Below are 23,234 nucleotides of genomic sequence, written 5' to 3' on the forward strand. Positions count from 1 at the left end.
GCAAATTTTTACCTTGCCGGAGAAAATTTTCTTAAAACTTTACGGTATTATGAGGAAGAGGTTTTCTTCCTGTGCTCATCAAGTGTGTGTTAGTCCTTCACCTGTAGGATGAAAAGGATAGGATTGGATTGAATTCATGCTAGTGACTTATTGTTTTGTAATGTTTCATAATGTTTAAAGCTGAGTTGTGTTTCTCAAAACTCTTCTGAAAATATATCTTCTGTTTAAAGATAACCTTACAATGTAGAACAAAGAAAGAGATCTGGTAAAACTTTGTCTGAATTTATAAACCCACTTGTTTTAAATCTGATCATAGCCACGATCACTCCTTACTTTTTTTTTTAAAAGTACAGGAGATAGGAGAGAGCAATAGGAATGTCAAAGTGAGTACTTCACTGTGTTTTTGTAACAAGGTCCTTCCCCCCTACACAATTAGTTCTTCAAGGCAGCTAAATGTAACTTCAAGTCACAGTTCACATTTCTATTGAGATGGTTTGCATAATGCTGACTTGCTATCATAGTGGTACCCAGAAGATACTGTTCATGAATATAGACTGCTTGTGCAGTTTTTTCAGCTGAAAATTTCCAAGTTGTGAGCAAAACTTACTGGGGAACACAGTCATTCCATGAGCATTGCCATAGTTATGAGGTCTTCTTACAAGTTATGGAAAGGAACATGTAACCATAACCACTTTGTTGAATATTTGAAAGCAAGTGGTGGTTATTGCTGTGGCAGTGTTCTGCGTCAATATTATTTGCAGAATAGTACTGAATATAATGGAAAGACAGAATCCAAGGCTGTAGTTCTGTAAAACAATTGCATGGTACGCATTTATTTTAGATGTTATTTTCATTTGGGAGTTAGCCTAATTCAAGGATTTATAGCCTAATTTATCTATCACAATGATGATGGGCTTTTTGGATCTACACTAAGAAGGCTACGCTGAAGTAAATCGTGAAATGCCACAAAGACTGCACAGTACAAAAGCATGAGAATTCTGTGATTGCGTGCTTGTAACAGGAATTGGGTGAAATTAAGAGGATCCACAGGGTTGAGAAAATGGGAGGGACCAGAAGCTGCTCAAAATAATCGTGTGCTTTAACCGGAGGCTGAAGTGTACGTGGAATCCCTTTTTATTCCGATTGGTGTTGAAAACATCAATATACCATGCACCTTTAGAAGATCCTTGATGTAAATTCTATGTCCTGTACTTGTGTCCTGAAATGTTATTCCTTGTGGTCCACCTGCTTAAAGTCTATTTCATGTTACGTTTTATTGCTTTAGAGTACCATGAAGTTTTGTGTATAAAGTCAAGCACTGCTTGAATGTGAACAAATCAATATAAAGCCTGGCAGCGGTTCTGTAGAGTCTGGTGTACTGTTCTTATGAGTTCAACCTTCAGAGTTGTAAAAACTTTGTTGTAGTGTTGTGTTCTCTAGCCTTTAGATCTGGAACAGCCTGCTAACAGTGTTGATAACATTAAATAAAGTGTTCTATCAAATTGTAACAATGCAATGAAGTGTTACTATCTTCAGAAACGTGCCACTGGGGCTTTGTTTGGTTTACTTACATTGTTCTGTAAATCAGCATTATTAATGCCCTTGTTGAGACCTGCTGTGCTGATTTGACTGTATAAAAGCATATGCTGTGTCAGTGTGGAAGTTTTGAAAGTCTGTAGTATCCTTCATTTTCCAGATTATGGCACATTATATTTTCTAAAAGAGGAGCTGTTGGGAGCAAGATAGAAGATCAGGTGAATAAAGAGAAAACAGGACATGCTCAGTAGTTGCCCAGTCTTTAAAAGGCATGAAAGGTGTCTTAGAAATTTGTGAACAGGAAAATTCAGGCCCATTTTTTAATTTGAGAATAGTGGAGTTGCTGCTAGAATGTAGTGAGAAAACTGGAATTCAAGGGGGCTAACTTAATTTTACCATGGCAAATACTACTGAGTTAGTGTCTGATGTCAAAAACATCCATTTTCTCATCTAGGGTAATAAGGCACATTTTTATTTTAAAAAAAAGCAAACTTTTATTAAGAAATCTTTATTAAAGTGAGTCTTTGTTAAAAATTCTCCATGTTATCACTTTATAGTTTGAAGCACAGATTGGTGTTACTTTTGGAAAATAATCTGCTTTTCTCAGAACAGCATTTGTTTCACATTCACTTTAATGCTTTCACTAACTTTGTTGTTGACTTATGCCAATACTTGCTGTACAAGTTTCTGTTGTAATCAGCCTTCAAGCACTGAACGCTGTTGGTGGACAGGGCAGTATCCAAGTTAATGTTACCGGTGTCTGCTTAATTCAGTTTCCAGCTTTTTTGGCAGATGAGTAAGGGCTTGCTCAAGTAAGTTTACTGTGGAAAACCTGCATTATATTGCATTCCTGTTGCAAGATGGGGTTTGTTTTCATTCAGGAAAAACAATGGCATGATAGCTAAAATGTTGCATGACTGCACTGTCTGTTACTGCAAATACTGAACTGAAACTCATTTAAGGTGTGGAGCCTGGTGGAAAAGCCATTGTGGAGACATAATTACTAATTGTGGCATAATAAAATCATGTTATTGAGTGAATGTAAGGTTATACATCCTGACATTTTGTAGCTTTAGAAACAGTTCCACTTGCAGCAAAGTACATGCTTTTTTGTATAGATTTGATGTGTATATATTTGAATTCAAACCATTTTTTTTTTATTCAGTAATGTTATTTTATAGTTCTGGCAACAGTGGATAAAGTTATTTTTTTTCCAAAGAAGCGTGGACCATATTTGAAATTGAACTTTGTATCAAAAAGAGGTGGAACTTCAGTCATTGTAACATGTATTGCCCTATGGTGGAAACGGGAATAAGAATGTCAGTATTTATTTATCAGTCTTTATAAAACATTAATTGAACGCTTGTCCAAATGAGTGTTTCTGTATTCTGCAAAAAAAATAATTTAGTGGTTTAGCTGTTGCTGGATAGGGAGACCACTGTTAGTGCCTCAAGATGGTAGACCTAATAACACCTTTTATGTAGTTGCCGCTATTGAAGGAGAAGGCTTCTTCAGCTGTTTAAGATCATGGGTTTCTTTGGACTGTAATTTGGAAAACTCTTAATTTGTTTTGATGGAGAGGAGAGTGTTTTTCTCATGTCATTTTTACATGGCTAGGAAGAAGCATAAATAAATTTATAGGACAAAAGCGTTATTTGATTTATCTTCCTTCTCTGCAATACAGCCCTGGGTTATTGATAAGTATGCATTTGTTGGTAACATGTATTCTGAAGAGTAGCAGAGCCGTAGAAAAGGTGATTGTAAAGAGCACCAGGAGGTCATCTAGTCTGATTCCTTGTTTAAAGTTGGACAGTCGCAAACAACCAGATCAGGTCAGCTGCATCTTGAAGACCTCTAAAGATGGAAATCTATTTATTGAGCCCCTCCCACCTCCAAGAATATTTGTACTGATACTACTATACTATTTTGTCTGTGTGAAATACTCTTGTTAAGTGGTTTATAAATTATGTCTAGTGAAAGCTGGGGACCAAGAAGTGGGAAGCAATCAAAGTGTGTTGAATTGGAATAGGTGACCTGAAGAGATAATGCATATGAGCTTTCTTCTTAGAAATACTTTTTTTTTTCCTTCATAATTGCTTAGGTGTGTTTTTTCTAACTCTGATTACTTGCAGTCAGCGGTTAAATGTATTTGTACATTGAGTATGCTGTGAAAGGCACAGCATGCTGAGATGCAAAATGCATCTAGCTGGTGTTGGAAACATTATCTGCTGAAGTAAGTAATCTGTGCCATTTTGAATAGTCCCTTTGCCTAGGATTATGGGCAAAGGAGCTCTAGCAGCCTGCAGTGGAGTGGTTTGAAAAGTGCCATTCATGGCTGATGCCTGTTCAACCCCTTAGAGATTTTACCCTCCATACACATACTGTGCCCACCTCAGCCTGGCATTTGAAGCTAAGTAACTGCTCTGGTGGCATGGCTGAAATGTTTGCATGGTTGTGCTGCCTGCAACAAGGCCAGTAGGAGGAAACTAGCAGAGGCTGACATCCCTGACCATAGCAATTGTTTTTGCCGAATGTGGCAGCTTGTGACCTGAGGATCTAAACTGGCAGGTCTCGGTAGAGTTTTATTGTGGAAATCTGGTCCTTGAATAATTGAGCCAAAGGTAAATTAAATGTAAGTGAATTGGAATATTGTTAGGTAGTAAAGTCAGTTTAGAAAGTGGACACAGGTGCTGCTGCATTGTCTCAGGAATAGTAAATAGAAGTTTTCCTTTAGCATTTTCTGTTTGGGTTCTTTTTCCCTTGGAAAGCTATTTATTTTCAAATTCAATTAGATAATTTAAAAAAAACCCTAACAACTTGGCAAATGAAAAATAGTATTTTTATAAAACCAGAGATAACTCTTCATAAAAGAGAGAAATCCTGAGCACTATTGCTATAACCTTTTTTTGGATTTCTATATTCAACTGAATTTCTGCATTCAAAGCCTTTTTTTCATTAATTCAGTTTACACATGGGGAAAGGCTCATTTCCTTTGTGCCTCTGGTTAGGTTTTATTAATTCTTGATCTGTCTGTTACCTTGTGTCTCCCTAATGTGTACTTTTCAGATGATGCTGCAAAAGAAATTTACTTCCTTTTTCTTGGTAATTAATTCTTCCTAGTAATTTTTGCCCCCTTTTCAGAAGGAGATATTAAGAAACTGTATTTCTGTTAACACTGTTATTTTCTTAGGTACACTGCATCATACAGCACTTGAACCTGAAAATATTCAAGAAAATATTTGCTGAAAAGCATTTTGAAAATATTCAAATGAAATGAAAATTTTTGTTTGAATCAGATTCAGATCTTTCTTTTTGTAAACAAGCAAGACAGTCAACTGCCTCATGTTTTTATCTCTTCTTCTTTCTGGACAACATTCTTTTACATGGCTATAGGAAGGAATCACTGTATAACCAGACTTATTTTTGAGTCAGTTTGTCAAGAAAGCTTATGTTAGATGTCTGCTTTAGTTCATTAAATAGACAGCACTATTTTCTGTAGTACAAACTATGTTTTCAGTGTATCTGGATTCATAAAATATATAACAGATATGCTGACTTTTTTCCCCATTGTCAAAATATTTTAATCGTTCTTATGCTTGTCTTTTATCGCTTGTTTCTGTAACGTGAAATCTGAGTATTTATTTTTGGTAGTATTTTTGGTGCTCTAAATTGTTATGTGTTCAGTATGTGGAGTTTCAAATCTAGCTTGATTTACTGATTTTTATATGGTTTGATTGTATGTGGAATTTCAAATCTAGATCCTTCAATCCCTATGCTCTCTCTTAACTGTGTTTTATTTCAGATTCAGCTAAGGTGTTCAGGAAATTCACAGTGTAATAAACTGAGAATAGGATAGTGTAATGAACTAAAACCAGAAATGCCTAGGCATCAATGAGTAGTTGCATGTATGTGTACATACACATTTGAACACACAAGCGTCTTATTAGGAAAGAATTAAATGCAATTCCTGCCAGTATTTTCAATATAAGTATCAAATCTGCATGTGTTTGTGTTATTACTAAATGCCTGTGGTGATTCCATTTGATAATGAATTCCATGTACTTTGTATGATTTTTTTTTTTTTTAAGGTTTTTAATTATCGTTTAGGACTTCTGAATGAGTGTGTAGCAGCAATCTTAGAGTGGTGGTTTTGGTCAAAATGAATAGGTCAAAAGTGGGCTTTTTTCAGTTTACCATATAAATGTAAAAATAAATGTAAACTCCGTTGTCTTGCATATATGGCTTGGTGATGTAACTACTTGATTTTAGAAATGTATGCAACTTGTGAATTTTGCAACTATAGGCAGTAAATCACTTGGTTTGCCTTCAAAGAGGTTTTTAGTTGCATCCATGTTTGGTTGGGTGTGAAGGGTGTTACAGAATTACTAAATGGTCAGGGTTGGAAGGGACCTCTGGAGATCATACAATCCAACCTCCTGCTGAATCAGGTTTGCCTACAGCAGGTTGCACAGGAATGTGTCCATGTGGGTTTGGAGCATCTCCAGAGAAGGAGACTCCACAGTCAAGGAGGCTCCACAACCAAAAGTCTGTAGGAAGGTGTTTGCTTTCTTCTGAAATGTTAGGTTTTACCACAGCCAGAAAAAGCAAAACAGTAACCTGATTTAACTGGTTAACGTCAGTATGTCTGTTCAGGGATTTCAAGATACTACTTGTACTTTAAGGGTATTTTTCACTATAAGATACAGAGGTCCCATACCCTAATGTGTGGCTCACTTTACAGTGTAAAAAGAACAAATCTTGCAGGTAAGATATTATAATGCTTAAGTTTATGGGTGTAGGTTCTAGATTTCCCATCTTGCAGAACAGTGGTATGAATGTTCCTTTTCTGACCTACATTTTTAGGTGATAGGTTATGTGTGTTGTCATGGGTTTGTTCTTTCTCCTTTTTTCCCCCTTTTTCTCTTATACCCCAAAAAGACTGCCCCTTCATGGCTAATTGTAGTTTAATGTTTGCTTTTGCTGAGTCTAGTTCTCGTTCATCATGCTTACGTGATTTACTGTCTGTTAGTAACAGTTTAACTTTCAAGTCTGTATGTAATTTGGTTTTATTAATGAAGTACAACAAACAGCATTATGAAGCTTTTCTCTTTTAATCTTACAAGGAAAAAAATCGGTATCTAAAAAAGCAATCACAAAGAAGAGGAAAGGTGTCCCAAAGTCTACCATACCAGAATTTCAGGTAAATTATTTTAATTTTTGTTTTAAGCACTTGAAATCTGACTATCTGTAAAATAAGTCCTTTAGTTTCTGATAGAGACCTTGGAAATCCTATTCGAAGATGAATTTCCTTATTGTAGTTCAAAAGGTTTAATCTGATAGTGTCTTTAAAAGTAGATTTTGCCTTTTCTTTATAGAGAATGGTTTGGTATTTTAATGTAAACATAATTTGCTGGAATAAAATTACTCAGGTTTTGTATGAGGTGTGACACTCATCCTTGATGGAAATCTAGCTTGATTTACTGAAGGACTGGCAAAAAATGTGTAGGCTCCTGTGCTCATCTTGTTTGCAACTTTTACCCCTTATGTGCACATGACCTTTAGACCAGAGAGCACTTAAAAAAGAGCGGTAATTATGATAATGTGGTTTTATGGTGCTGTAATGGAAGTATTACAGTACTTCAGTCCTAATTCACCATTTATGTATGCATGCCTGCTTGAAGTTCTCTTTTGACTAGAACATTTTTTTTATTCTTTCAGAAAGCAATCTGGGTTTTTCTGAGCAAAAGACCCATGTTAAATCATGGCTGTTCTGTACAACCTTCATGCTGAATCGGTTTATTCCATGATGATGATGCTGTGTTTCAGGTGGAGCTAGTAGAATTTCTAGTAATAACGTTTGTTAGTAAGAGCCAGTATTGAGAACAGACTTATACTTAAGTGTACACTGACTTTTGTCTATATAATAAAAGTAGCAACTAAAATGTCCCTTAGGAAGTCCAAGAACTAGGTACAATGCTTAAGGATTTTATTTTGCCCAGCACATTACCTGCATGCCTTGGATGTATGCTGTTAGTTTAGAAATAATTTTTTACAATATAGAACTACTGCATTTCAGTAGCCTGTCTAAAATGTTATCTAAAACTTAGCCCAAATTTTATCTAACAAAAGTAAACTGTGCATTTACATACCTCTCAAGTGTAAAATTAACATTATTACATTTACCTATGTGAAATGTTAATTAAAATGTAAAACAATAATTCTGGCTCTTCTGGTAAAACTAGGCTTTATATTTGCTTTAGGTGAAGTTAAGATCAGTTAGTATGAGCAGTTTTCTCTTATTAGAGAACTTTTTAACAATTTAACTTGCCTTTTTCAAGAGGACCGGCAGGACTGGTGTGACTGTTAGAAATAGTTGCAAATACTAAAACATTTATATTTGGAATACTACTAAGACTTTTAGAGCCTAGTAAGGTATGCCTCAAGATACTGTACTCCACATACATGGATGGCCAGACTTAACAAAATTATATAACTGTTTGAACTTGAAAGTATAATTTTTTAAATATTTGGTAAGACAGCTTGAGTGTATACAGGCCATGTGAGGTATGCCAGAGAGGGTATAACCATAAGAATAATGTTGTTCCTATCTAAATATCAGTTCTTTTGGAAAGAAAGTAAATAAATGAAGGTCTGTAAGATGTTTTATGTGCCTGCAGCCTACAAATGTAAAAAAAGTAAAAAAGCCGTAAGGCAATTAATTTTGTGAGACTAGATCCTGTACTTAAGTATAGGTACTGAAAATCATAACTTGCTGAGAAAATGAGTATTACTAGATCTTGTAATACGTGCAGTGACCCAAATTATACATTAAAATAAATTATTAACACCAACCCCCCCAAAAATCAGGCAATAGTTGTACTACTTAATCCTAACATTTATAATGCCATTCTTTAATATCCTTCTGAGGAAACATGCACAGATTTTCTACTCTCCATCATAGTTTGAATGTTATGGACAAGCAGTGAAATTTTTGAACCTCACATCTTCCTTGGATGTGATTTCAGACCTTATGTTAAGCGGCTCAAAGCCACTTTAAAACAAACACGGAAGCAAACCAAAGAAATAAACACAAACCAAAAGCAGATGCGAATGAAATTCTCTTTACCAAATAAAAACACACACAAAAACCATAAAAAAACATGTCCTGTTTTTAATGCTTGGGGGGTTATTTGAGAACTGATTTTTACAGCTCCATAGATCATGAGTTACTTGGCTCTTCCATATTTCATTTTAAAATAAATTGAGTTACCAGCTTATCATTACTGTTATTACGGGGTTTCTTTTCCAATTGCAAAGTACATTTAGATTTTGTAACTAGTGTTTTGTGTCAGTCTTTCTTCCTTTCCCCTCACATATACACACGTGTGCCTATGTAGGCCTCCATGTACCATAATTAAGAGAAAAAGGAGTGCACATTTTAAGGAACTGGGCTAACTTCAGCTTTTCAGTTTATTTGTGTATCAACAGTTTAAATTTTATCAGTTATTGTCTGTATTACGTACAGATCTCAAAAGGGGGCTGTATGGACATTTTCCAGGTGGGGATGGCAGCAATAAAAAAGCACATACATAGGAAATAGAAGTATAACTTCAAATCATCATTACACTCCTATATGAAAGATGGACAAACTTTTAAGCAGGACTTTCTGCAATAGTACTAGGGGTAATAGTTTTAAACTAAGAGAGTAGATTCGGACTAGGTATAAGGAAGGCATTTTTACTCTGAGGGTGGTGAAACATTGACACAGGTTGCCAAGAGAAATGGTTGATGTCTCTTCCTTGGAAACATTCAGGGTCAGGTTGGATGGGGCTCTGAGCAACCTGATCTAGTGGAAAACATCCCTTCTCACTGCAGGGGGATCGGACTAGATGACCTTTAAGGATCATTTCCAAGCACAAACATTCTATGATTCTATGATCATTACACAGATAAACTGAAGGTGGTAAGCATGACACCCCACTGAAGTGAGTGAAAATTACGCTAAAAGAGTATTTGAAGGGGGCAAGGAGTAAGCATCAGTGATCTGGGGGAGTACACTAGCTTTGTATTTATGAATACATCCACAGATTAGATTTCTTTTTATAATAATAAATAGTTAATTTATAAATTCTAAGAAATGGATCACAAGAGAGGCTCTGTTCCAACTTGAGATTGGTCTGCTGTCTTTAATTACAAAAATCAAGGAAGATTTCTTCTCTTTCCTCCTTGAAATTCTAGGAGTCATTCATGGTCTTTGAGAGATTACTGAGATCTGAGATTGTATCCTAACAGGAAAACTGAAGACTGAATTTGAAATTACTAGAATACTGAATACCCAAAATTTCCATTGTATTCAGTTGAAAAGCTTATTGCCTATTTAAATTAAGCCCATACATAGAATCATAGAATAACCAGGTTGGAAGAGACCCACTGGATCATCGAGTCCAACCATTCCTATCAAACACTAAACCATGCCCCTCAACACCTCATCCACCCATCCCTTAAACACCTCCAGGGAAAGTGACTCAACCACCTCCCTGGGCAGCCTGTTCCAGTGCCCAATGACCCTTTCTGTGAAAAATTTTTTCCTAATGTCTAGCCTGAACCTCCCCTGGTGGAGCTTGAGGCCATTCCCTCTTGTCCTGTCCCCCGTCACTTGGGAGAAGAGGCCAGCACCCTCCTGTCCACAACCTCCTTTCATATAGTTGTAGAGAGCAGTGATGTCTCCCCTCAGCCTCCTCTTCTCCAGGCTAAACAACCCCAGCTCTCTCAGCCGTTCCTCATAATGCCCGTTCTCTTACATAGTAAGTACTGTGCTGGCTGTGAGGATGTCTGTGTTGCATTATAGTTAGCACGTACATTAGTAATTACATGGCTTGTACATTAATGGAAATACAGCCTGAATCTTTAAGCCACCATGTAATGTTCCAGAACAGGGACTAATCTTTCACTACCTTCAGTAAATCATAAAGGAAGCATTTTTCTCTTCAGATCCTTTTTCTCATGAAGGATAAAAGGCATGTGTGAGACCAGTATGTGAAACTAGCAAGGTGCTATGTGATGGAATTATTAGATTGTAACATTAATGCATGTTAAAACACGAAAAGCAACGTAGAAGGGCAGTGCTAGCAGAAAATTGAATTGCCAAGTTCAGGCAATTAACAACCATGAGTGAAGAACACAGAAACATCAATTAGAGTCTTATTATGAGAAGTAGCAGCTGGATTCCGTATCAAAATGGCCATACAAAATACACTTCATTACTGTGCTTTTGGTCTTTCCTTCAAAATGTTGGCTCCATTCTGTAAGATGGAAAATGCTAACCAAGTGAGAGAAGTTTCAGAAATAGCTTTTTCCCCAATCAGTGTGCATCTTATTACCTCATCTCAAGTTCTACAGTGAATGAAGAACTATGTATTTCTTCTTTAAATTTTTTGTAATGGTTTTCAATGGAGTATCGGAGTATTTAAAATTTTGACATCAGATCCTCTAAGCTGTGTTGCTGTTACTATCCTTATTTTAGCAATGGGTAATTGACACACAGATATTAGCCTCAAATTTACACCTCTTCTGATGAAAATTGGAATGTAGAGATTTGATTACTCTCCCTGTCACCCCTGCCCTAAGACAATTAAACACATTGTTTTTCTCATTGTTATAGTTGAGATTGGTGCACACTAACAATTTTGAAAATCAGATCCTTATGCTTGGAGTGACTGTTCTGAAAATTAGAGAGAGGACTGGGACCTGTGAACAGTTTGGCTGCATGAAGTGTCTGATGACGTGTTGGAGCTTTTTACGATAGAGTCAGGTAGAGATGTTATTTCCATGATAGAGTTCAACCAACATCCATGAAATCTACCTTCTCATTGCATATTTTTGCCTTTCTAGAAGTGAATTCCTGTAAAGAAATTCACCCACTTCTAGCAAATGAAGACAGTGTCTTATTTTGGTTCATAGTTCTACGTTTATCTTTGATCCATGGTACACTGTGTGTGGCTAATAGAAAATAAAAAGCAATGATAAATTTAAAAACCGAAATATCAGGTATGTAGTCAAAGGAGTGGATTATAATCAAAAGGGAAAATCTTCCTCTGTGCCTGTATTGACTTTTGTCAAGGACTTGCTGTGACAAACTTGGACCTTTTTGAACAATATTACACTATCAGATTTCTTTGCAGGCCAGATCAGAAAAGAAGAGCCAATACTTGGCTTCCAGTTTGCATCTTATGTATTTGGAACTTAACTTTAAGAGCAGGACAGACATGCATGTTGAACCTAGTAGAGATGCACACAGGAATACTTTTGCCAGTAAATCTACATACATTGTCTACAGCAAGACAGTGCCAGTTTCCTTATTAATTTGCTGTTTTAAACTTGAAAAATACTAACACTGTAAACCCCAATCCCCTAATGCTCTCTCAAATGTACACAAGCGTTGTGAGAATAATGGTGTGTATGTGTTAGAGGTTTCTGAAATTTATGTATTTTGCTAAAAGCATCAGTTCTGTGTTTTGAGAGTGAAACAAATGGTTTTTTTAATATTAATTTGCTGCAAATCTAGATATTCATGAATAATTTAAGTAAAAAAAATTGTCTAAGGTAATGATCTAGGGAAAAAGGTTAGCAGCATTATGGTAAAAGCATTCATGTGATTTTTTGTTTGTTTGTTTGTATGTGATTTTCTTAACTTTCAGTAGTAATGAAAACATTTTAACCTAAGGGTATTCAGAAAGAAGCAAGTCTTAGTATGCGATAACCTGAAAGGACCTAACAGCTTAATGATTTCTAGGTTTTTAAGTCTTTAATTGCCCTAAATGATGGGGAGACAAAACATTAAAATTATTTGTTTGATGTTTTGGTTGGGTTTTTTTTAAGAAAATAGTGTCCATATTCTGAAAGGACAAATGTAAAAAGCTGTTTTCTAGAGACAAGAGTAAGAAAAATATAATACTTTTCCAAAACAGAAAATAGGTATATCTGACCAGCTAGGTTGTCTTTCAGAAATACCTTGTATAAGTATATAAAATTGTGTTCAGGAAGAATTTATAACAATTGAAAGTATGTTACAAGTGCAGCCTGGTCTAAAGCTGCACAATTTAATTTGCCAGGGATTTGTTTGACACTCAAACCTGTTCCAACTCATTACTATACCTGAGAGAAATCTGGTAGTTGTTATCCACATAAGTTTTAAGAACTACATTTTGGAATGGGAGCTTGCAGGCAGAAATATTGTTTATGTCTGAAAAGTGAAGTATTTTCTTACTAGATTTTTCTTCCTTTCAGAAGTCCTATTTCTTTACATTAAAAAGTTCCATGAGAAAATAAAATTAAAAGGTGGCACTAAGTTATAATGTGCTCTTAGATTTTTTTTTTTTTAACTTCATTGTACATTTTCCAAGTCCCACATTACCAAGTGTTTGTGTTCATTTGTTTTTTAGCTGATTTGCACTAATCTTGATGAACTCAGGGAATTAATCACAAAGATTGAGAATGAACTGAGAGATCTGGAGGACATTAAAAAGAAATCGGTATGTGACATTAAAAGCTTTCTTTCGTACTGTATAAAATGGTGCCACTTATTTGCTGAGGCCTGTCAACAGAAGATTTTTTTTTTGTCTATTCAGTAACTGCATGAAGCCTTGTAAGGTTGACACCTGGAGACTGTAATTTTAATCTTTTCTGTATATACTGCTCGGTTCACGTGTTTTTACAGTAAGTAAATCCAGTAACGATGTTAACAGTTTTCACTGCCAAAATAACGTGTGGATAGTGGTAATAGCATAGGTAATTTCTATTAAATGTGACCATTTTTCCCTGAGGCAAAACTTTTACCCAACAAGCAATTACAGGGTAGAATTCTTATATCTGCATATGCAGTGCTGGCTGTTACGTTGCTTGTTAGGATTCTAACTCCTTTTGTTTCAAAGTAAGTTATTAAAATTGTCATTGTTTAATTTTAGTCAAATAAGTTGTTCAGGAAAGCATGCTGTCTAGCTTTTGATACCAAATTGAGATACAAATGTACTAATGTACACTTGATCACTTGCTCTGTGCAGCTGAAAACTTCAAAAGAATAATGGTTAGATGAGAGAATCCAACATGTTTTTGAGTTTATAGGAGGCAGTGATTCTCAACAAGATCTCTCATCTCTCTATAGCCAACCTGTCTTACTCTTCTTTGTTCCAGTTTTGTTTGTTAAACCTTTGGTTGGCATTTCTGTGAATGGTAGTAGTTTAAAATGTTAGTTTTTCTATACCTTACGAATCAGACTGGTAGTTGCTGTAAAATGTCTTTAGTCTCGTGCAGAAACAATTGCTTTTCAAATTATTCAAATAGGGGAGAGAGGGATGTGGGATGTGAGAGGTAATATAAACTAGGAGTCTGAAAGACAAATTTCAGAGCAGACAATTGGCATAATAGTTGTTAAAATATCCAAGGGAATAAAAACAGACTTAATTTGAAATTATTACATGATTGCTAAATTGCATGCAAGAAGGACTGTGTCAACAATAAATAAAAGAAAAAGCCAAAAATGAGAGTATACGTCAGCATATGAATACTCTTAATATACGTAAGACTCTTAACATACGTAAGTCTGCTAGTAAAACAAGACTTCTTCAAGGGTAGACAAATGCTAAATATGTCATAATTGCTCTTTGAACTGAAATCTGATAATGTCATTATGTAAATAAGTTGCATGACTTCAGCGGGAATACTATGTTTAGTTCTAATTGCACCAGCTTAAAAAATACAGATCACTTAAGTACGCGAGAGTCAAGATACAACTCATTCAGTGTTCAGCAATTGTGAGGTGAGGACAATATTTCTGTGTGCTTATATAGATCTATCAGATCATGATTCTGGGTCTCTAAACACTTGGTGTGTTGAAGATTTTACGTAAAGAAAAATAGGTTAATTGCTGAAGAAGTGATTATAAGGAAACACTGAAGTATTTTTTAAAAAGAATTATCAGGGAAATTTCATATCCAGTTTTAAAAAACACAAATAGAAGGGTGTTAAATTAGATGAATAGTCAGTAACTTACTAAAATGAGGTTTCACTTTGTAAGGGAAGTCATTAGAATTTAGCTTTTGATGTCTAACACTGTATGTGATTTGATTAGATATCTTTTAAAGGGGAGGAAATGCAGATCTTCCTTCTCCAACTCTGACAGAGATCACAGTGGCAGTTTCAGAATTACCTAGAATAGAGTTTGTTTCAGCTTTTCTGAAGTGCCTTGTCTATTAAGTAAAACATTTTTCTAATCTGATGGTGGAGTTTTTCCCTAATGTGAAAGCTTATTTTAATACGGTAACATTCATTTTGATACTGTTCATGGATTTCTTTGTTGTTTTGACCCAAAGATGATATTGTTTTTACAATTTTATGGTAACTTTATTGATTTTTGTTTGCCATAGTGACCCAGGTGAAACCATAGTAATCTTTCTTCTTTGTGACTGACCTGCTCAGTGATTTCAGTTTTAGTAGTTGTTAGCACATGCTATCGAGAGATACCCTCAAAGCAAGCTTTAAAACTTATATTAAATACTAACACATATTAGAAATAAAACTTTGTCTAATTTATATTAGATATTTAAAGTGTAACCTTTTTCTTAGTCTTGACTGCCCTGTGTTTCCTAGGAGACCACTCTAAAGTACGTAAAAGGAATTCTTCTCCGGAACTTGGAAGTACTGGAGGCTGTAATAAAAAAGTGGAGCTGTAAGACTGCTTTAACATGAATAAACTTACTGTTTGACTGCATTTTTTGTAGATAGTTGGACTGGTTTTATCTGACATTTTTCAGAACATAGCTGGAGCCAACAAATTACACGAGAGATTTTAAACGCAGGTTTTGGCAAGTTAAAAGCAAATTAGAACACAGTTGTGTAACAGGAAGTGATGTGTAATATTAAGTGTATGCATACTGCCAGTTTCTCTTACAACAATGAAATAATAAACTCGTTGGAAAATATTTTCATTGTTTGGTTAATTAAAACAGTTTGGTTCTGTACTCTGTTGTACAACTGTATTGTCTTTTGAATTAGCCATGATTAGCATTTTTCTTGCACTTTTGCTTGATTACTGGTGAGTATTGTTGTGACAGTGATGAGATTTCACTTAGTGTCAGTTTGCCATAGCTTTTTAGAGAGGAAAATGAAATTTGACCTGAGTTCTTCAATTTTAAACAGAAGTTCAGCTCAGTAGTCTCTCTTCCCGGACTGCTTTGTTCATGAAGTCTAACCACAGTTCTGAAGCAAGGCTGCAATTTCACATGTGCTTTCAACTGGCATAAGCCAAAACTGCTGCCAGATGAATTGTTCTTACTCTGTGTCTCTGTGACGCCCCATGAGAGAGGGTAGCAAAATTCTTTGTTCAGGTGCATACTGAGAGAATCTGTGATGAACCTGCATACTTTTTTACTGCTGCTGAGGAGTTTGTAACTAAAACTACAGCTTTAATGGAATTATAAGAATAACAATAATAATGAAAATAATTAGTAATAAAAGGTATACAAATATCTGAGATTGCACCCCCACCCCTCGATGACTATATGTCACCACAAATGCTGCATAGCAGACAGGAGGGAATGGGTCCATGGATAGGAGGTAGCTGGACTCGGGAGCTGGATTCAGGAGCACAGGGATCCAGGATCAGGAACAACCAGACAGACAAGGTCCTCGCTGCATGTCAGCCATTGCAGAAGAGATCTAGACCCTTGATCTTTCAAGTTTATACTGAGTATGACATATGGGATGGAATACTCTTCTGGTCAGTTTAGGGTCGCCTGCTGTATTCGCCCCTTCTTGCAGGTGCCGCCCCCTTCTGCCAGCTTGAGAATGGCCTTGGTTATGTAGACGCATTATTGGCCTTTTTGCATACCAATGCCCTGTGTTATCACTTTAGAGAAGAACACTGTCTCAAAAACATGCAGTTAGCTTTCAGAAAAATGAAGTTACTAACAGCAACTGAGTCACAAAACCAACTCTAGTTTACCTCAAGCTATGACCCTGTTGCATATCATAGCAGAACTTAATTATTAATTTTTCCTTTCTTGCCATTATGTAGTATGAAACTTGACAGAATTGCAGATACCAGCATCAAATAGTGGACTTGAATGTTTTTTTGCAGATGTCATTTTGCAAGCAGACTTTGTAGTTAGCATGTTTATTGTAAAATGAACTAGCCTTTGACAAGAACAGTTAGTTCCAGACTCTCTCCTATTTATGTTAGAGAGTCTTGGAGGGAACATAGACATTAGAGGATTACTTGTTTACTGGAATGCAAGACTTTATTTCAGTAGTGCCTTTGGATTCAGATCGTTCCCTGCGAGTCTGGTGAAGTAAGTGCATAGCTGTCTGGGGAGTTAGAAGGGAGACTGGAGCCCAGGACTCCTGCAGTGAAGTTGACAAGGTTAAAATTCATAAAGGAGCAGTACCTTCCCGAGAAGGAGACCAGACTGTCCAAACAGGAAGGTAAAAGTCAGACAAAGGTGAAGGAAAGTAGAATTATTTAGTCAAAGGACTCCAGACAAGTTCATGACTAATTAATATTTGGAGAAAATGCATTAAAGGTTTCATTATTTTACAGATGCTTGTAATATTTAGTACCACTGTTGTGAAATAGTAGTAAAAAAGGTAACGACCTCCTTTATGAAGGTTTTGGGTTCTGCCGTCTTCAGGAACTTCCCAGGAATGCTCAGCAGAAATTCGTTTCACCATCTTAAAAAGAGTATGGTTTTTACTGATATTTTAGTGAATCAGACCTCAGCTTAGAAACAGTAAAGTGGAAAGGCTTACTGTGTCTACTCATTTGTGTCCTGTGGAAAACTAATTCTCACTGGATGAAATCTTTACTTTGTAGCAGAAAGTGCACTGCCTTCTTCCCATTTCTCCTTCCCGTTCTCCTGGCCTACCCCACTACCCTGTGAAATATGTACCATGCTGAGACTTTTGGATGTATGGATTTTTCAGTTGTACTTGTTTTCATCTGTATCACTGTATTTACTGAAGTATGAAAATTCATTTCATAGCAAGGAACTAAATAATGAGATAAAGACACTCATAGTAGCAAGAAATTTATTGATGCTTTTTTACTTTGTCCATATACATTGTTTAAGAGAGTATGCAATACCACTTGAGGATATAGCTTAGTGTGATATCTAGGTCATGGAAGTGCAAGCTGAAGTCTTTTTGAAAAAAAAGGTTGAGGGCTGATACAAATCTTTTTGGAGATAGAATTAAGTGATGTTGTGAGTGAATTTGTCATTCTTCCTGACCATATGTAGTTCCAGTCATCAAATAATATGAGAGGTTAGCTGTTGATAGATATTTATAATATTCAGAACAACATTGCTGAAGTGAAATAACAAGATATTGACTTCCAGGAACTTTTCGTGTAGAAGGTAATTCTAAGCACTTTCAAAATGAAAACACTTAATTATATATGATTTTTTCGTAGTATGAATGCATAATCTCATTGTGCATTCTTATTTAGTCAAAACTACCATTAAACTAAGTGTCTGATATTCTGGTATTTGGCCCTTACGTTGGTTAATAAGAACATTCAATACCAATCCATATCTGAATTGAAAAAGTTATCAATCTCTTCTCTTTAGGTATCTGATGTCCAAAGCAGCTGCAGATCACCAACTCCCTCTCTTGTGTGACATCACTAGAAAACGCTAGACTGGTAATGTCACACATACCACAGAACCCCGCTGCAGAATGGAGCAGGCCTGTTAAGGGTAAGGTAAGTTTCCTCCCTCCACCACCACTCCTTTTCAACAATATTGCATAGTTTTATAAGATTTCTCATTTTCTTTATTTTATGTCCCCAGGATATAGAGTAAAGATTAAATAAAATCTTATAAAACTGCTTAATATTGTGGTTGTGTGTGTGTTTATTTAAAAACAAAACAAAACCTCCTCTAAAAAGTTGAGTCCTTACCCCATATATCCGTATCCTGGCTCCAGTCTGCTTTGGGGTTCCATGATGATTATGCCAGAATAGTGTATGTTGGGGCATCACAGAGAGTGGAGTCAGCATCTCCTGGCTGCTCTGGAAGTCAGAAACCTTATTTTGACAGGTAAGTTTTCAGCTGAGAATGTGTTGAATGCCTTTCTATGTTTAAATGGAAACATTCAGCACATTTCTAAAATATATTTTCATAGTGTTTGCATTTTTCAAATTTACTTGTAACTTACACAGGTTAAAGTCTCATTTTATACTTGTCCTCTGTCTAGGCCTTTTTTTTTTTGTTCTTGTTGTTAATTTCTTACATTGTTTTTCTGGAAGAAAATAGTGTTTTGTTTGTTACAACCTGGAACAAGATGGTGACTAGAAGTCAAATACAAGGTATAGAGGCAGTGATACTGGATATGTGAATCACAAATCATGTAAGAATATGTCTTAGTACACACCCAAGATAGGTGCTGGATATTTCTATTTAAATAACAGTTTAGGAATGCAGGCGCTTGTCAAACTTAGAATTAGTTCAAGTAAATTGAAGTGGAAGAGCATCTTCACAAGCATCTTAAGAGCATACTCTTCAGCAATTGAGAAAGGCTGGGTTTACCTCTAAACTATTGTCTTGGGTTGGTGCAGTTGGCTAATTTCAGTTCATGTCTACTAATAAAATCCTGCTGGATTCCAGGAACAGCAGAAGGCAGTGCATCCAGATCTCCATCTCCACAGACCCCTTGTTGCCTTGGGGACTGAACTGTGGGGCTGTTAGCTATTCCTCTTTACTAACCCTGGCATTCCACCAAACTACTCTTCATGGTACTTGGAGTGTAACTATCATGGCTACTCTGCTGTGGTCAGTTCTTTCTCTGCCATTAGATGTTGCATTCCATTTATTTATTAAATCCCATGTCATACTGAGGCTTTAGTCTTTCATTGTAAGGAAGCCTGCAGTCAGTGGTTGAAAGGGACATTTGAAGGTCTCCTCACCTGACTGTTGTCAGCCCTGCATTGGCATCCATGACCTGACTAGCCAAATTCTGAAAACAGAGAAAGAATGGAGATTTAACAGCTTTTTTGCACAACTTGCTCTAATGCTGTATGTTTCTAATAAAAATATACCTTCCAAGGTCCAACCTGAACTTCCCAATCTTCTGTGTGTAGCTCTTTTTCTGCATTGTATCAACTGGTATTGCTGAGAAGAGTTTGGAAAAGAAACATTTGTAAAAACATGTTTATGATCTGTAGAAATTCATGCTAAAGTGGGGAGTTTAGTCGTAGCATATTCAATTACTGATTTGCCCTTTCTTCTTCCACTTGGAAAATGCACAAAACTCCTATTGATAGATAATGAAATTGCTTGGAAATGTGATGCTAGATTTTGTAGTGAAGTGTCTTAAGGTTATTGGTATTTTCTTAATGTCCTTTCATTTTTGCTGTTGTAGTATTTAAGGAACAATAGCAGATCATTTGTGTGATGTCTGGGCTTTGCAGCAATCTTGTGTATTTGCACAGAGGACCAACTGAACCACAACAATTTAAAAGATAAGGCTCTTCCCCTGACACCCCAGTCTTTTTTGAGGCTTATTTATTCTGTGTCCTGACTATTTCTGAGAAAAGAAAATTCCTCTTGTTCCTTAAGTTTGTGTATGTAGCCACTGACAAGTTTATTGTCAACTCCTAAACTTCAGTAAGAAAAATTAGTAATAAGGCTACAGGGAAATAATTAATTTAGATTTTCAAAATTGTTGGTACAATTGCATTAAAACAATATAGATGCAAATGTAGAGTTTTCCAGAAATTATATCCAGAGGACACTATTTTTGTTAAAAACTGGCTCCAGATTTTAGAGGCAGAGGATTGTTTGCTTTTCAGTTCATTTATGTGAGCAAGGAGAAAAATGACTTGTATTTTTTCTTCTTAGAAATGTTAATGAAGGCAGTAAAGTCTGGAAATCTGCTCTAGACTAAGCCTTCTACTTGTGTCTGGCTATTCATGATGCAGTTATTGCTTCAAAATTTCCTCAGTGGTCAGCTGATATTTATCTGGCTCATAAATACTCTTTTTTTTTTCTATTTAACCCAAGATCTTAGCCTTATTTAAAGATAAATGAGTCTCAGAGATTAACAATTACTGATTTTTACTCTCTAGTGATTTTTCATTTATTTTTAATACTAAATTTTCACATATCCCATTCTTTGCTATCAAATGCATGTATGGCATTTCTGTATCCTGGTAGCACTGGCGTTGTTTATTTTTGTCATTTTGTTTTGATACAGTTCACCAATAGTGTGTAGTATATAATCCATCCTTTTAAAACTATTTGAAATGTGTTGTATATCCTACAAGAAAGATAAACAGTATTGTTTCATATATTGCACATAGTATTGCTTCATATGTTAGCAATTAATTCTGTTGATGCGTAACAGTAGACGGTGATACCAAATGCCTTGGTAGGCTACAGGATGCACAAGGGCTGTTCTGTATTGCAGTGCTCAGTGGCAGGTTTTATTCTGCAGTGCATTACATATGCAAATATGACTGTCCACTAACAAAGGAAATTAGAATACAGTTTGCTGGCTTATCTGTGTGCCCAACATGAAGCATTATTTTGTACTTAAAATCTTTCCTCTTGGAATTTTAATTGAAGAATGAAGGAGTAGCAGTTTGAATTGTTATGTAACGTGTAAATTATTATCCATAAAAAAATAGGTAATTGGTCTTCAAACAAGCATTTAGCTTGACTGATTTTGTTGTGCATTGGAGAGATCTGATGAAACGTGTAGAAAGGAAGAAAGCCAACAGCTTCTTTGCTTGTGTCAGAAACAGTGTGGCCAGCAGGACCAGGAAAGTCATTTTACCCCTGTACTCAGCACTCATGAGGCTGTACCTCGAATACTGTGTTCAGTTTGGGGCCCCTTAGTAGAAGAAAGACATTGAGGTGCTGGATTGTGTCCAGAGGAGGACAACGGAACCAGTGAAGGGGATGGGGGACTAGTCTTATGAGGAACAGCTTAAAGAATTGGGGTTGTTTAGTCTAGAGAAGAGGAGTTTGAGGGGAGACCTTATTGCTCTCTACAACTATCTGAAAAGAGGTTGTAGTGAGGTGAGTGTTGGTCTCTTCTCCCAGGTGACAGGCAATAGGACAAGAGGAAATAAGTTGCGCCAGAAAAAGTTTAAACTAGATAAGTGAAAAAATTTCTTTGCTGAAGGGGTTATCAGGCACTAGAACGTGCTGCTCAGGGAAGTGGTTAAGTCACTATCCCTGGAAGTATTTAAAAGATGGATAGATGAGGTGCCCAGAGGTATGGTTTAGTAATGGACAGGTACTGTTGGATTTGATGATAACAAAAGGTCTTTTCCAACCAAACGATTCTATAATTCCATGATTTGAAGTCCATAGAAAAATCATTATTGTAGACTGCTGAAAAGCAGCCATGTCAAGCTTTATATGGCTTTTTCTCTCCTATGTGTCTTGGTGTGCTGGTCCACAGAAAGCTGTGAAGGATATGAGCTCTGTCAAAAGCTGAATATGTATATGAAATAAATAAGTTCCAAAATCTGTCTTCTTTTTCTTGTGGAACCCTAGGCTGCCTTACATCCTATCTGAGTCAAGAGATAAAATCCTTATTTGTATGAAAGTCACAAAATCAGTAGAGTAGCAGAAGTACTAGAGTATACCACATCTCTTTTTGTAGCTATTACACCTATATGCATTGTTCAGTCTTTTATGTAATAATCAAGAGAGTAAAGTTTTGGGAAGAAATACTTCTAAGGGATCTCTTAGAGTGTTAAGAGATGCATTCTGCAACATTATGGCCACCACAGTTGTGCTGTAGGCATGTATGTACACACTAATTCTCTTTTGACAATGTTCTTTATCCTTTTTCAGCTTTCCAGATTAATTAAACCCTGAATCCTTTGGAAAAGGAAGTCATTTTTGAGTTAAAAGCTAAAAGCCTCTATGTTGGAAACTGTTTTCTGCTGCATAGTTTGTTACTTCATAAATGACCAAAACTTCAATTGAAGAGAAGTCTTTATCTCAAACTTTGAATAAAATACAGAAATGTAATGCAAAACCTGTGTGGTTTCTATCCCTGAAAATTGTAGTACATTTGTAGTAAATAATAATAATATAAATCATATTAAATGAGACTGTAGCAAGGTTTTTCCTAAAAAATTTATCTCCAACTGTTAAAAGTATACCTACGTGGTTGGTAACCCTGGCCTGGATGGATTACTAGCTATGTTAGTTACTCATTTAAGTAATTTTAAATGCTTAGTGTATTTGTAGGATTCTGCTTCAGTTTTAAGTTTGACCCATAAAAAGTGAGCATCCTTTTAGTATTGCTTTTATAACCAGGACATTATCTCTCTATAGTTTAAAAAGAAAAAAGGGTAAAATTAATTATGTCTTACATAGTTTAAGGGTAGATGTAATTGTGGAACTTATTAATATTTTCTTCCAGTTGTTTTCCTTATATGCTATATTAGTGTACCAGAATTATTGTAGTACTAATACAATATATTAGGATTCAGGTCTAAAGCAATGGTAAATAAATGGTATTTGTATTTGCAGGGAAGATGGTACCACCGGAAGCAAGCAGTAAAGGAATTGCATGGTACTTTGATACGACTGCTTAATGAACTCTTACCATGGGAACCAAAGCTAATAAAAGCATTTCAAAGAAACAGGTAATTAGCTGCTCTTTTTTTTTTTTAACACTAGTGC

General features: G+C 35.8%; 1 protein-coding gene across 3 annotated transcripts in view; it reads left to right on the forward strand.

Moving 5' to 3' along the window:
- The window catches only part of BRD10 (bromodomain containing 10), a 49,435-nt gene that overhangs the window by 15,556 nt on the left and 10,645 nt on the right, over positions 1–23,234 (forward strand). For all 3 annotated transcript variants that reach the window (XM_069881236.1, XM_069881237.1, XM_069881239.1), the window contains 3 exons: positions 6,660–6,736; positions 12,978–13,067; positions 23,082–23,197. In XM_069881236.1, coding sequence (XP_069737337.1) covers positions 6,660–6,736; positions 12,978–13,067; positions 23,082–23,197 — 283 coding nt within the window. The remainder of the gene's footprint in view (positions 1–6,659; positions 6,737–12,977; positions 13,068–23,081; positions 23,198–23,234) is intronic.

This window comes from Phaenicophaeus curvirostris, chromosome Z (genome assembly GCF_032191515.1).
Source record: "Phaenicophaeus curvirostris isolate KB17595 chromosome Z, BPBGC_Pcur_1.0, whole genome shotgun sequence".
NCBI classification, from domain to species: Eukaryota; Metazoa; Chordata; class Aves; order Cuculiformes; family Cuculidae; genus Phaenicophaeus; species Phaenicophaeus curvirostris.